The 16206-nt window shown below is 43.3% G+C and overlaps 1 protein-coding gene across 4 annotated transcripts in view; it reads left to right on the plus strand.

The window, feature by feature from the left end:
• ANKRD6 (ankyrin repeat domain 6) overlaps positions 1-16206 on the plus strand; it is a 200512-nt gene that overhangs the window by 127278 nt on the left and 57028 nt on the right. For 2 of the 4 annotated variants that reach the window (XM_054491128.2, XM_063666412.1), the window contains exon 2: positions 8842-9104. In XM_054491128.2, coding sequence (XP_054347103.1) covers positions 8985-9104 — 120 coding nt within the window. In that variant the 5' untranslated portion in view covers positions 8842-8984. Of the gene's footprint in view, positions 1-4296; positions 4879-8841; positions 9105-16206 lie in introns of those variants that run through there. The other 2 variants (XM_054491129.2, XM_063666416.1) reach the window with 2 other exon arrangements.

Here is a 16206-nt window from a genome sequence, read left to right on the forward strand (position 1 = left end):
GTAATAATAGAAATAAAGTGTACCATAAATGTAATGTGCTTGGATCATCCTGAAACCATCGTTCCCCACTGCTGAGTTTGTGGAAAAACTGTTTTTCATTAAACCGGTCTTTGGTGCCAAAAAGTTTGAGGACTGCCATGTTAGAAGACAGTATAGACATTTCTTACAAAGCTAAACGCTGTGCTGCCATATTACCCAGCAATTGTACTCCTTGGTATTTACGCAAATGAGATGGAACTTATGTCCACACAAACCTGCACATGAATGTTTATAGCATTTTTATTTGTAATTGCTGAAACTTGGAAGCAACCAAAATGTCCTTCAGTAGATGAATGGAAAAGCAAATTGTGGTACAATGGAATATTATGGTATACAATGGAATATTATTCAGCACCAGAAAGAAATGAGCCATGGAAAGGCAAGGAGGAACTCAAATGCATATTACTAGGGGAAATAAGCTGGTCTGAAAAGGCTACACACTGTATGATTCCAGCCACACAGAATTACAGAAAAAGAAAAACTCTGGAGAGAGTAAAAAGATCAGTGGTTGCCAGGAGCTTTGGGGCAAGAGAGGGATGAATAGGCAGAGCACGGGGGAGTTTTAGGGCAGTGAAACTACTCTTTGTGGTACTTTAATGGCAGATGCATGGTATTATGCATTTGTCAAAACCCATGGAACTGTACAACACAGAGTGAACCCTAATGCAAACCACAGACTCTAGTTAATACTGTATCAATATTGACTCATCAATTGTAACAAATGTATCACACTAATACAAGATGTTATTAAAAGGGAAAGCTGTAGGGGTGGGGGTGGGCAAAGGGCTATATGAGAACTCTGAACTTTCTGACCAATTTTTCTGTAAACTTAAAATCACTCAAAGTCTATCAATGAAGATAAAAAGGAGAGGAAAGGATGGAATAGAAGAAATAAATGAAGGAGGAAACAGGGCAGGAAGAAAGAGAAAGCCATGCATATACAATCTTGAGAGTATAGCATAAAACCATAATTATAATTAACTCTGTATGCTTGTGTTACAAGTAGAACAAAAATATGACTAGCCACTCTTCTTATCAACTCCTAGGGCTCTCCATCACAAGTGTAAGATGCAGTTCAAGTAATTTGGCATGATGTGAAAATTTTTCACTGCCTGACTGCCGCCTCATTTTCCAACACCATCACTGGTCTTTGCCGTGTTACAAGCTCCAGCTGCAGTTGTCTCTTTGCCTTTCTTTGCTACTCACGACACATACTTTCAGACCACTCTGCCTTTTTGCTCTTGCTGTTTCCTCTGCCTGTGTCTTCTCCCCTTCTAACCCAACCAGATCCTACCTCCTCTAACACACTACCTTCTCTGTGAAAACTTTCCTGACCTCCTTTTACCCCAGCACAGCAAGCAAGAATGATCCCTCTCCCAGCTTCCACAGTTCCTTATGCCCATCTCTTCAATATATACTTGGTATACCACAAAATAAATAACAAAAATGGTTTCAGTGGAAAAACTGGGGACAGAAAAGCCAGATCAGAGCAGTTTTAAGGAATGGGTAGAAGTTGAGATTTGAGTACATAGAATTGGTTTTATTGTGATGCTGTGTTAATTATTTTGATTTGTCTTTAGCATTTGGGTCTTTACCTAACAGAGGTTGAGAAGAAATTCCCAGAGTGGCCATGGTGCTGTCCAATGCTTTGGTGCTGACAGACCTGTCTCACTGAATAAGGGATGCCTCTAGAGTGATAATTTTTTTGGCCCCAGAAGCTGTAGTCCTCTATTTTGTGGGAGAAGGGAGAGAGGAGAATGACCACGTCCCTTCTCTGCTATCTTTTGGAGGGTCTGGAGCCAGAGCCTGCCTCATCTATTTGGAAAGGAAAAAGATTAGTTGACTAGGTGAGTACCTCATATATTTCTTATGGGATCACAGGCTCCTGAAGACCAATTGATGACTAAAAATAAATTGATTATTGGTTTTTCTGTCATTCATTAAATGGACATTAAAGGCCATCTGTGTTCCCGGCACCATGATAGGCTCTGGGGATACAAGATGACCAAAACGGGGTTCCTGCCACAAGGAGTTCATATAACCAGGGAGACCAACCTTGAGCCTATAACAGCAATTATGCTGTGTCTTAGTCTGCTTGAGCTACCATAACAAAATACCACACACTGGGTGGCTTAAACAACAGAAATTTATTTTCTTGCAGTTCTACTTTCCAGTTCTTCTGGCTAGAAGTCCCAGATCAAAGTCCAGCAGGGTTCAGTTTCGGGTGATGGCTGTCTTCTTGGCTTGCAGATGGGCTGTTTTGTCCTTACATGGCTGTTCTTCTGTGTGTGCACACTCAAGAGTACGTGTGCAAGCATGAGTGCACTAATTCTATCAGATCAGGGCCCCACCTTTATGACCAAATTCACCTTAATTATCTCCTATTTCCAAATACAGTCACACTGGGGGTGTGGGCTTCAACATATGAATTGGGGGACGCAATTCAGTTCATAGCAGAAGCTTATAGAAAACTGTAGGTGCTGGCTGGGCATGGTGGCTCACACCTATAATCCCAGCACTTTGGGAGGCTGAGGCATTTGGATCACCTCAGGTCAGGAGTTTGAGACCAGCCTGGCCAACATGGTGAAACCCTATCTCTACTAACATACAAAAATTAGCCGGGCATCATAGTAGTCGTCTGTAATCCCAGCTACTTGGGAAGCTGAGGCAGGAGAATCACTTGAACCTGGGAGACAGAGGTTGCAGTGAGCCAAGATTGCGCTATTGTACTCTAGCCTGGGGGACAAGAGCGAGACTTTGTCTCCAAAAAAAAAAGAAAAAGAAAAGAAAACTGTAGGTGCACCGATGAGGGAATGGTCATCTTGTCTAGGGCAAGGCAGGGACAGCAGAAGGCTTAGCAGAGATAACACTTGGTCTGAACTTTGAGCATGTACATGGTCATTTGCCAAGTGATGGGAGTGCCCAGCCCTGCCTTGGAGGCTCTGGTGGTCTAGCAGTGCTGGTCAGTCAATAAGTTATTGTCCTGCATAAAAAGGGGAGGTCTCTACCTCCCAAGCCTTCTGTCAGTCACATCTTTATTCGGTGATATGTGCTTATTCCTCCTATGTGATTTTTACATCTGTAAGCAGCTTTTCTTGGAAGGGTATGTCACAGGTTTCGTGAATAATATTCAGATGTCACTCAGCTTTCACTGTAACAGCCTCTATGCCTCCTGCAGAGGTGGTTATTTCAAAAGATTCAGTGACAGAGTTAGCAGAAGAGAGTTATTGTGCTTTAAATGGCTCAAGAAATAAACATACTTGTTTCTTTGTGACAGTGGGGTGTATTTATAATGAGTCATGGGCTTGCTAAAGCAGAGCGTGTCCACCCTGTCATTTCCCTTCTTTCGCAAATAGTCCTGGTGGGCACCAGGTTCCGTGAGCAGTCAGTGCTGAGTGTCCTCATGGGTAGTACTGTGTTAAGGGGCCTACCTGTGGGAGTAGATCTTCTCAGGAGGACGTGTTCTGGAAGCTGTAAGAAAATGAACCACTCCTTGCTTTATTCTTCCTTCCCACTCAGTTTACACTTATCTTCTGGCATCTGGACTTTTGGGCCCTGATCATGGCTTTTCAGTGGCCAGATGATGAGTTTCTTTAAAATAGGGATTGAGTCACATTCCTCTCTGTTGCAGCCTTGCTTGTCCCCCAGTGGTGATCACAGTAAGCCAGTAGTGATTGCTTTTGGATAACTAGTATGACGGTTGTGTATTTTTTTTAAGCTTGTATTATTCTGCTGGCAATTTGTTTCCGCAGTGGGATTCAGCCTCTTTGCAATGCACCCGCCAGAGTCTCCAGGTATTCTCCTGCTCTTGGTGTAAGCCAAATGACGACCAAAGCAGGATTGCAGTCCATTCCATTGCCCCATTACTCTTGGGGAAATAGGGCAATGCTTTAGGACGGCAGGTGGTAAGAGGGTTTGTGCTGACAGAGTAATTTCCCCATCTCTGGGACCAAAAATTCTGTCTTTAGAGACAGAGAGGAAAATGTGGGGATATTGGCTCAAGTCAGAATGAAAGCCCTCTCCTTTCTATGATCTCTCCAGGTGGGAATTAGATTTCTGTTGCTTCAACAAGTGGGCTGGAGCACACGCTTGCAAGTTTAGGGCAGTCGACAGCACTCGGAACAGCTTCTGAAGGGGCTCTGTTCCCTGTTTACTCCCTTCCCCCTCCCCTGCAGAGACTGTTCAGAGGAGTATTTGTGAGACAAACGTCGGGAACAGCTGCTCAGCCAGACCCTTGTCTCCTGTGCTGCCGCAGTCACTGTGCTGGAACTCTCTGCCGAGGAGGGTGGAGTGTCTGGGCTCCGCTGCTACCACAAAGCAAGCATTTTCCTGTTTTCTTGGAGGCAGTTTGTTATAGATTTCAACCCTTTCTGCATCCCTCCCTCCCTTACAACACGCACACTCATCTTTTCTTGCATTACTGCTGAAATTATGCAAACTTTGTTTCTCTGTCATCTGAGCGTCATTCAGAAATGTTCCTCCGGATCTGTGAATTGTTCCCTGACTTCAATCGGGGCAGTGTTACAGGTCCTCTGCTGGCAGGAGGGAGCAGTCCGTGAAAATCTGCAGACACAAGACTTTCAGAAGCTGTGACGAGCAGACTAGCAAGCCACAAAACATTGCAAGCTGAATGGATGTCTTAATAAGCTTTTAGATGTGATTTGGCCAGCATCGGCAGAGGAGGCTAAAGGGAAAAGGCAGCGAGCATTGTAACGTAAATCACTGCAGATTTGCTGGGAGTGACAGCCCTAGGAAGCTAATGATCTCTCCAGGAAAGAATTGACCACAGTTATCCAGAAACTGAACACGATGTAGAACAGAGAGGACAGCCCCTCGGATGTGAGTACCATCTCTTCAACACAAGGTTTGGAGCAGCAGGAGCAAAGCTAGTTTATAGCTGATGGCGCTCCATAGCCACTGGTTCCTGGGTGCCTGTGGGCCATCTCTGGGTGGGTTGTACATAATGCCTGGCCGGGACTTTTATTTGCAGGTCTCTTCTGGAATATTTTGCTTGTCGGGAGACAGAACGTAGTGGCTTTAGGATATTGGTGAATTCTCCAAAGTATAGGAGAATTTGTTGTAAAGCCCCAAGGAAACAGCAAAAGCAAACCTTATAGACCTTTTTCTGTAAAAAGAAAACTGATTGCATCACAGACAAGCAGCTGTGTGACCCTCTGGTATTTGTGATGAGAAACAAAAGAATTAGCAAATTACAGAGCAACAAAAATGGGGCAGTGGGCTGGGAGGACGGAGGGAAATCGTAGCAAGCTAAATCCCTATCTAGATTCAGAATGTGCATTGCATACTTATGCTCATGTATTTATTTCCTTTTTGCTTAAAGAATGGGCAGCATGTTTGCATGTAAGGTTTTCCTCCAGAATGCTGTGAAAAATGAGCATTGTGACAAAGAGGGATGTAATTGATAGGCTTGGGGCAGAATACATTTCTCACTGCCAGCAGTGGGAAGTATCTTGAATGATAGCTGATCTACTTGGAAGAGGAGGCTCAGATGTAAGGAGAGGATGAACTGCTACAGCCAGGGTAGCCAACAGGTTGGCAGTGAAGTTTAACTCTTTGATTCCAGACTGGTTTCACCCCTCTATTCCCTTTCCCTCCCAATTTACTGTCAGGGGTTCCCCCATCCCTTCTTAAACTGCCTCCCATCCCTTTTTAAACTGCCCCCCACCCCTGCAACACACACATCTCTGTCTGGTCCAATTTGTCAGGTCAGGGCATCAGATGAGAAGAAACAGAGTGTCTTCTCACTCTAAGGGATGGGGATCATGGTTCTAGATGGGAGGTAAGGATTTGGGACTTAGGAACAGTGACCATGAGGGAGGGAGAGAGGTGGTGTCTCTGCTTGGCCTGCACCTGGTATCTCTGCTGGGCCTGCACCCACACCCAAGGCTAAAGGTGCAGGAAGAAGCAGAAAGGAAGCAGAAAAGAAGACCCTCATTTGATACCTTCCCACCCACAAACTGTGTGTAAATGCACCTGCAGGTGAAGGCTGGAGATCCTAGTAAGGAGGCGATTACTGGGCTTAAATTGAAAATGAACTTGAGATGTCCAAGCACATAGGGATGGTGTTGGCAACAGACTAGGAATTGGAAAGCTGGGTTTCTGTTCCTGATCTTGCAGGCAGTTTTCTGTATGACTCTGGTAGGGAGAGTATCCAAAGTCCTGTGTGAGGGACCTGTTCTGGAGGCTGCTCTGTGGGTGCTTTGGTCATGGTGGAGGGGATGGAGTGAGAGAGGAACATTCTTAAGTAGCTGTAACTGAAAAGCAAAAAAATAGAAGGGTGTTTCTGCTTGGCCAATGTTTTCTCACCACTGTAGTATTTTTCTATCTTTAACCAAACAAAAAGGAAACTTAATGTGGGCTGTGCTTGCAAAGGGCTGTTTACCAGTGGTAATTATCTAAACAAGGCCATCTCAGTAGCCTGCAGCTATGGCATAAGTGTATTTCAGTCTCAGTATCCAGGAGACTGAATTCATTGCATGGGACTGGAGGGTGGGAGGGGAGTGGCTATCAATTTACTATGGGCCAGCTGGACCCCTGCATCCATTGCTGAGGAGGCTGCACAGTGCTGCTGGCGTGGAGCTTGTGACCTCAGCTGATGGGCTGTACTGAGGTTGCAGCAAAAAAAAAACCTCTACTGTCAGGGGATAAGCCATGGAGCAGAATGAGTAGAATTTTAGCCATGAAAATATTTGTATGAACTGGGCTGTTGTACTTGAGACATTCAAATACCCATTGCAGGAAAGGTTCTAGAATGGAAGGGGGCCGTTGGGTCTAGTGTCTAGAGATAACAAGTGGGTAGATGAGGGGGAGGGTGTGGTTGTGGAAGGGAGATCATTTCGTAAGTCATGGCTAATACTCTGTATTTTCCTGCCATTTAGGCCTGGAGTGATTTTGCAATATTTGGGCAAACAGAGCAGAAGCTCAGTATAATTGGTTTGAACAAAGCACAGATTACCTGAATGAAAAGAGGCAGTGCACCTATGTTTTTAAAAACAAACCACTTCCAAATAGTGTAACAGTCTGGGAAAGATAAAGCCCAGACTGTAGCCATTCAGTGCGACCATGAGAATTTTCAAAGGCATTTCCAGTTCCATTACTTTCAGTGTTTTGAGTCTCAGCTTTACTCCTTCTTTTTTTTTTTTTTTGGCTCATTCTATTTCTGGCATATCCCAGGGATCTCAGACCGTGACTCACCAAGCTGCTTTAGAGCAGACCCTTCACCAGATCTGTTTTGTTTCTAATGACCCAGTGAGCAGGAGCAGGATGGGTTTGCGAGAGTTCCTCTCTCTTTTTCTGCTATTCTTCACCTGCATTTTGAGCAACAGATGGAGAATGATGAGAAAGTTTGATAATTCACAAGAGTGGGGGGTAAGAGTTCTTTCCGAAGTTACAGTATTCACATCTGGGCCATACTTTCACATAATAAAATACCCTCTTTAATACCCACCACAGTCCTGGGAGATAAATGTTCTCATGTCTGTTTTATACGTGGGCATTTAACCCCAGCCTCACAGAGTGGTTGGCCAAACAACCTGCCTGAATGCCACGGTGAATGAGTTCAAACAGGATATGGTCCAGGGCTTTCCAGCCGTATCATGGCCAATTCCTTAATCTTTAGAGACTGAAAGGACATTTGGGTGTGCCTGGGAACAAATGTAAAGGATGGCTGCATCTTCCAGACCTTCAAAGTTAGGATGTGTGGTAGGGTTTGGGTTGAAGGACGGTATCTCTGTTGTAGCATTTTCTTTCCATTTGTATATACTAGTATTTTTAATAAGTATCTTTTAAAATGCAAAGAAGCCCTCACTTCCTTGCTGTTCTAGCAGGACTGGATTAGACATTTAAGTATTTCTTCTTCTACCATTCACCCTTGAAATAATTACCAATGGCTTTGGTTGGGTCTAATGGCAGCCCAGGTATACTGGGGGGAGTCCCAGTCTTTAAAAGTCTATTCATTTTGCTATGTGGTAGGAAGAATTCAGTTTGCTACTAGTTACTACCTTCCAGATCACTGCTCTGCGACAGGGCTTTAGTGTTCCGTAGGTGGTTTTGGTGCCACTTCTTTTCCTCCTGTTAGCAAGGAAGCAACATGACCAGCCCCCTGCATTGGCAGAGCCACTGTTAGTGTTTAGCATCTGTGTTGTCCCCAAGGTGGATTGTTTCAGCCACTTGGAACCAGGAATCGGCCCAGGCCTGTGCCCAGCTCTCCATCTGTTCCAGAACTCGTGAACTACACTATTTACAGTGAAAAAAGGATGAAGGGAGAGAACTGCAGTAAATGCTAGGAGAAAACCCCAAAGAGAGAAACCACTTAGCAGGGTCTCTGTGGGGTGTGTTCCACAGGCCACTGACCCACTGGGGAAGCGGCACGTTAGCCATGGTGGATGCACAAAATCCAACCAGGGGGCCTTTGGTGATCACACATGGTACAGTTCCCTGCCAAAGGCGGTGTGTAAACCAGGTGGTGCTTAGGGGATTATACCAGGCCTCCGCTCCCTGGGAGAAAAACAGAGCAAACCTTGCAGTTCTGGCCATACTCTTCCGGAGGATGTCCCTGATGGGGGAAGAAGGGAGGGAGGTTGGCACATTCTGCTGCCTTCCACTTGGAAGTTCTGTTCAGGGGCTTTGCTTTGGAGTGTGCTTCCCGTGTGTCCTGCCTCCCACAGCTCCCCTACCCTGCAACATGCAAGCAGCAGAATGCCTTAAAATCACACAGAAGAGGTGTGACCTGTCCTTGTGTGTCAAGTGGCCCTGATGGCAGCTTTGTTTTGTAACCCCTAGGTCCCGAAGATGGCATATTCATAAAGACATCTTCTGATGATTGTGAACATCTTTACCTGTGGGTGCCAGGCCGGGCCAGTGACTTCGTGTTGAGCTGAAGGAACTTGTCTACCGCTTCCCTGAAAACCTTTCTTTCCTAATTCATGAGCCAGCAAGATGCGGTCGCTGCACTTTCAGAGCGCCTTCTCATAGCTGCGTACAAAGGCCAAACAGAGAATGTGGTTCAGCTCATCAACAAGGGCGCCAAGGTAGCGGTTACCAAGGTAACAAGAGAAAAATACGCTGTAGCCATTCCCTGGGAACTGGCCTACCTCTTAACCATTGTCCGAAAAACTGCTGTGTTTGGTTCGCAGCTTTCAAAGAACTGGCTTTTCTTCCAGTGATGGAGGTTTGGGGAGAAGGAGGATTATTAAGAATGCTTTTGTTGCTATCTTTCAAGTGGAGCAACTTGTAATTAGCATTTGACAGTCTTTAAAATCACGGTGGCTTTTCTCACCTATTTCTTTAGCTAAATGGAGAGGAGATCTCTTGGGAGAAGTTGGGACACAAAAGCTTACTGGACAGAGTGTGCGATAATCACGTTAGATGGGCCTCCCGGGGTGGTGAACTAGCTTGTGCACAGCCCCTCCACTGTGCAGAGTCTCATTGTCTCCGTCTGTATGATGATGGCCTGGACCAGACGACTGCTACAACCTCTATAGGCTTTGATTTCATGTGGGTCAGTGAAGATGGGTGGTAAGTTTTGGAGGGCATTGCTTACCCTGCACCAACAGAGAAGACTATGAAAGATAAGAGACCATACTGGCCAAAGGCAGTTTTGTAGCAAATCCAAGAAAAGGCAGGCTCTGCGCAGCAAGATGGAGAGTTTAAATACGCTGGCAAAGTAACGCTGATAGCAAGCACTTATTGAGCCCTAGTATTGCTGTAAGCACTTTACAGCCCTCTAGAAGAGATTCTTTTCTCATTCTTGTTTTGGAGATGAGGAAACTTGTCCAGGGTCCCTCAGCCGCTGAGTGGTGGAAATGCAACTTGTACCCACAGAGTCTGGCTCCAAAGCCCACCCTCCAGTCCTTCCCAGAAAGAGCTGTGAAGAGGGGCAAAGTTTAATTTTCATAGAAGGTCATCTGTTAACTTCTATGGCAGATTGGTCAGCTCCTATTTTCATGTTTACTTACGTGCAGTTTTCACATTCCATGCGGGTCTCCAGAGAGGTCTTGAGCTACTTGTAGGTCCCCATGGAGGTGAACAGGGGTTTGCCCATAAATGGTGATTGGATTGTTTGGAACTGAAGGTGAAGGGGGCCTTAACTCAGAGCTTGTATGATCTACCCATAGCACTTTCCAGGGCCCAGGCAATCACAAATGGGAGAGAGTGCAGACTCTGTAGTTAGGGCACCTGCTCACAGATTTGAACTCTGCTTTGTTTGCTAATTGTGCAAGTTGGTTAACTTCTTTGAGCCTCAGTTTCTTATCTGTAAAAGAGGGATAATAATGTCAGCTTTTCAGAATTGTTATAATAGCAATAACTTATTTAATGCACTTAGGGCATAGTCTGCAAGTTTTTTTCTATAAATAGACTTAATTATTTGCTATTTTATAAACAGCTTTATTAAGATATAATTTACGTACATTAAATTCACCTATTTTAATTGTACAATTCAATAATTTCTAGTGTGTTTATACCACCACTGCTATGCACTGAATTGTTTCTGCCCCAAATTCGTTTTTTTCAACCCTAATCCCTAATGGTATTTAGAGATATAGGGCCTTTAGGAAGTAATTAGGTTTTTAAATGGGGTCATGAGAGTGGGGCCCTTGTGATGAAATTAGTTTCTATGTTTCTATGTAAGAAGAGGCACCAGGGTCTGCTGTCTCTCGCCCTCCCTGCTATGTGAGGACACAGTGAGAAGGTGGTCATCAGCAAGCTAGGAAAAGAGCCCCCACTGGAACCTGACCACGTGGGTACCCTGAACTCACGCATCCCAGCCTCCAGAACTGAGGAACAAATCTCTTGTTCTGGCAACCTGAGAAGACTAATATAAGCACATTCAAATATTAGAACATTTCTATTGTCACAATAAAAAGTTATATATATATATATATATTTTTTTTTTTTTTATTTTATTTTATTTTTTTTTAGACAGTCTGTCTGTCTGTTGCCCAGGCAGGAGTACAGTGGCACAATCCTCAGCTCACTGTAACCTCTACCTCCCAGGTTCAAGTGATTCTTGTGCCTCAGCCTCCCATGTAGCTGGGACTACAGGCACATACCACCACGCCTGCCTAATTTTTGTATTTTGAGTAGAGATAGGGTTTTACCGTGTTGGGCCAGGCTGGTCTCAAACTCCTGACCTCAGTTGATCCACCCGCCTCGGCCTCCCAAAGTGCTGGGATTACAGGCATGAGCCACGGTGCCCGGCTCCCAGTGAAAATCTTCATACCCATCAGCTGTCACTTCCCATTCCCACCCCCAGCTCCTGGCAACCATGAATCTACTTTTTGTCTCTATAAACTTACCTTTTCTAGGCATTTTATATAAATAGAATCATATGGTATGTGGTCTTTTGTGTCTGACTTCTCTCACTTAGCATAAAGTTTTCAAGGTTCATCTCTGTTGTAGCATGTATCAATACTTCATTCCTTTTCATGACTGAGTAATAATCCATTGTATACATATATTCTGTTTATCTCTTTATCAGTTGATGGACATTTGTGGTTGATTCCAGTTTGGGGCTATTATGAATAATGCTTTTGTGAAAATTTATATACAAGTTTTTGTGTTGGAAATATGTTTTCAGTTCTCTAGAGTATATTCCTAGGAGTGGAATTGCTGGGTCATATGGCAAATCTGTTTAACACGTTAAGAAACTGCCAAGCTATTTTCCAGAATACCTGTACCATTTTACATTCTACCAGCAGTGTATGAGGGTTTCACTTTCTCTACAATCTCACCAGTGCTTGCCTGTCTTTTTTTATACATCATTTGCTTTTTCATAGTTATCTTTAGCAAAGTAACCCATGCCCACTGGAATTTTAAAACTATTAGTTCAAATACTGCTAAAGGTTTTTAATAAAAACAGTGATCCCTTAGCCCAGTCCCATTTACACTCCAAAGAAACAACTTTCAACCTTCTAGATGTTTCTTTTCTGGTATTTGTCTCCATATTTCCAATGAATATGTATGTTCTACCACCTGATTCATCAGTTTAGTTTTTTTAATGAAGTCAAGTTTAATATTTTATTTATGTTATACTCGTGTGTGTGTGTGTGTGTGTGTGTGTGTGTGTGTGTGTATAATTTATTTAAGATATGCTCCCCTCTGTCACCCAGGCTGGAATGCAGTGGCATGAACATAGCTCACTGTAGCCTCCACCTCCTAGGTTCAAGCAGTCCTCCCACCTCAGCTCCCTGTGTAGCTGGGACTACAGGCATGCACTTTTAATTGTTAAGACAGGGTCTCCTGTGTTGCCCAGGCTGGTCTCGAACTCCTGGTCTCAAGTGATCTTCCCTCCTCAGCCTCCCAAAGTGTTGGAATTACAGGCATGAGCCACCACGCCTGGCCTTTCTTTTATATTTTTAAAATTTATTTATTGTGGTAAAATATACATAGTAAATGTACTACTTCAACCAGTTTTAAATGTGTAGTTCAGTGGCATTAAATACATGCACATTATTGTGCAACCATCACCACCATCCATCTTCAGAAATTTTTCATCTTCCCCAGCTGAAGCTCTATACCCATTAAACAGTAACTTCTCATTTCCTCCTCCCAGACCCTGGCACCCACCATTCTACTTCCTGTCTCTGAATTTGACTGTTAGCCGCACCTCAAATAAGTGGAATCATACCATATTGTCCTTTTGTGACTAGCTTATTGCACTTAGCATATTTTCAAGATTCACTCATGTAGCATGTACCAGAATTTCATTCTTTGTTAAGGCTGAATAATAATCCATTTTATGTATATGCCACATCTGGTTTATCCCTTCGTCCACTGATGGACACTTGGGTTGCGACCGCCTTTTGCCTATTGTGAATATTGCTGTATGAACATGGGTATACATGGGTGTTTGAGTCCTTGCTTTCGTATCTTTTGGTTATATACTCAGAAGTGAAATATGGTAGTTCTATTTTCAAAGTTTTGGGTAACTTCCATACTGTTTTCCATGGCTGTTGCACCATTTTACAGTGCTACCAACAGTGCACAAGGGTTCCCACTTTTCCACATCCTTGACAGTACTTACCTTCTGTTTTTGTTTGTTTGTTTTTTTGAGACGGAGTCTCACTCTGTCGCCCAGGCTGGAGTGCAGTGGTGCGATCTTGGCTCACTGCAAGCTCCACCTCCCTGGTTCACGCCATTCTCCTGCCTCAGCCTCCTGAGTAGCTGGGACTACCAGGTGCCCACCACCACGCCTGGCTAATTTTTTTTAATTTTTAGTAGAGATAAGGTTTCACCGTGTTAGCCAGGGATGGTCTCGATCTCCTGACCTCGTGATCCTCTGGCCTTGGCCTCCCAAAGTGCTGCTATTTTTACTGACCTTCCTAATGGGTGTGAGGTGATATCTTGCTGTGGTTTTGATTTGCATGTCTCTGATTATTAGTGATGTTAAATGTCTTTTTATATGCTTGTTTGCCATTTGTGTATCATCTTTGGAGAAATGGCTATTCAAGTCCTTTGCTTATTGTTTAATCTGGTTATTTGATTTTTTTGGTGTTGAGTTGTAAGAGTTCTTTATATATTCTAGATATTAATCCTGTATCATATATTTCATTTGCAACATTTTTTCTCATTCTGTGGTTGCCTTTAGGAGTACTTTTTTAGAGCCATTTTAGATTCACAGCAAAATTGAGAGGAAGGTCCAGAGATTTCTCATATATCTCCCACCCCTAAACATGTTTAACCTATCCCATTATCAACATCCACCACCAGAGTGATACATTTGTTACGACTGATGAGCCTGTACTGACGCATCATTATCACCCAAAGTCCATAGTTTACATTACGGCTTGTTCTTGTACATTCTATGGATTTGGAAAAATGTATAATGACATACATCCACCAGTATAGTATCATATAGATTATTTTTACTGCTCTAAAGATGCTCTGTGCTTCACCTATTTATCCCCTTCCCTCCTCCCACCCCAATCCCTGGCAACCACTGGATCTTCTTACTGTCTCCATAGTTTTACCTTTTTCAGAATGTCATGTTGTTGGAATCGTACAATATGTAGCCTTTTTATATTGGCTTCTTTCACTTAGTTATATGCATTTAAGATTCTTCCATGTCTTTTCATGGCTTGATAGTTCATTTCCTTTTAGGACTGAAAAATCTCCCATTGTATGGATATACTACAGTTTTGGAAGCATTCACCTACTGAAGGACATCTTGGTTGCTTCCAAATTTTGGTAATTGTGAGTAAAGCTGCTATAAACATTCATGTGCAGTTTTTTGTGTGGACATACATTTTCAACTTTTTTCACTAGATACCAAGGAGTGCAGTTGCTGGATCACATGGTAAGAGTGTTTTGTTTTGTAAGAAACTGCCAAATTGCTGGATTCCCATCAGCAATGAATGAGATTTCCTGTTGCTCCACATTCTCACCAGCATTTGGTGTTTCAGTGTTACGGATTTTGACCATTCTAGTAGCTTTACAGTGGTATCTTGTTGTTTGTAGCTTGTCTTTTTACTCTGCTGATTGTGTTCTTTGATGCACAAACATTTTCAAGCTTGATGTCCCATTTGTCTATTTTTGCTTTTATTGCCTGTGCTTTTATTGTCATATCCAAGAAATCATTGCCAGATCCAATGTAATGAAGCTTTTCCCCTTGTAGAAGCTTTATAGCTTTGGATCTTATGTTTAGGTTTTTATTCCATTTCGAGTTAATTTTTCATATAGTGTAAGGTAAGGGTCCATCTTTACTTTTTTGCATGTGGGTATCTGGCTTTCCCAGGACCATTTGTTGAGGAGACTATCCTTTTCCCATTGAGCGGTCTTGGCATCTTTGCTGAAGATCATTTGACCATATACATGAAGGTTTATTTCTATGCTTTCTATTATATTTCACAGGCTTTATATATCTTTATTCTAATACCAACTGTTTTGATTACTGTAGCTTTTAATGTGTTTTGAAGTCAGAAACTGTGAGCTCTTCACAGTTTGTTTGTTTGTTTTGACACAGAGTCTTGCTTTGTCTCCCAGGCTGGAGTGCAGTGGTGCGAACACGGCTCACTGCAGCCTTAACCTCCTGGGCTCAAGCAATCCTCCTGCCTCAGCCTCCTGAGTAGCTGGGACTACAGGCATGTGTGCCACCATGCCTAGCTGATAATAATGAGCAACTTCCCGGGCGATCCTACTGCCTCAGCCTCCCAAATACCACAATTTTAAAATCAGACTTATAATTATTGTGACTATGTAAATGCTGCTCACTGGTTAGCTGAGAATGATTACTTTTTTACAAATATATAGCTTATTATTTTTCCTGGAGCTGATAGTTACCCTGATTTTTTCACTTGTTTAATTTGATTTAAATTTATTGGTAAATGTTTCATCTACTATCCGATAACTCTGTAAAACCGTTCTTAGTGCAATTCTCCATGAGTAAACCTATTACATATTTATCAGCCCAAGTCTTTTCCTGGGGATATCCCCTCTGGAGTCATTTATCCTTCTTTCTGATTGATCTGAGTTGCTCTCTAGTTCTTCACAGTCATCCTGAGAAGTCCTTTCACCTCTCCCCTGTATTAGATCCCTGTTTGCTGGAACCCATGTCACTTTAACTTTGATACTGCACATTCTTTCATTTCTTCCTAAGAAAGGGAATATGGACATAAATTTTTTGAGAGTCTGCGTGTCTGAAAATCCTTATTCTACCCTCTTGCTTATGGGACAATTTGGTATAGAAACCTAGGCAGAGAATTATTTTGCCTAAGAACTTCAAAGGCAGCGCCTCATCTTTGAACTTACAGTGTTGCTGTTGGGAAACTCAGCTTATAGTGTTCCTTGCAACTGCCTTCTGAAAGGCCTTTTGCATCCACTCTGCCCCTTGAAGGACCTGCCCATTCAGGACTCAGCTCAGGAACCACCACCAACATGAAGTCCACCCAGTGAATGGTACCCTGGATGGAATTTGCTCTCCTCCCGATTGATGTAACCTTGTTCTCTATGCATTCTGTGTCCTTCATACTGCTCTGCGGGTGCTCAGAACTCCCCACCACATCACCACTGTGACCTGGGTCATAGTGTCTCTCTTACATTTATCTGTGTTTGACAGAGGAGAAAGGCACTGAATTTGGAATCCAAAGACCTTGGTGTAGGCAGCTGTTCTGCTGCTTATTAACGGCTTATTAATGTAGGCCAGGGTTG

This window comes from Pongo pygmaeus, chromosome 5 (assembly GCF_028885625.2).
Source record: "Pongo pygmaeus isolate AG05252 chromosome 5, NHGRI_mPonPyg2-v2.0_pri, whole genome shotgun sequence".
Lineage (NCBI taxonomy): Eukaryota > Metazoa > Chordata > Mammalia > Primates > Hominidae > Pongo > Pongo pygmaeus.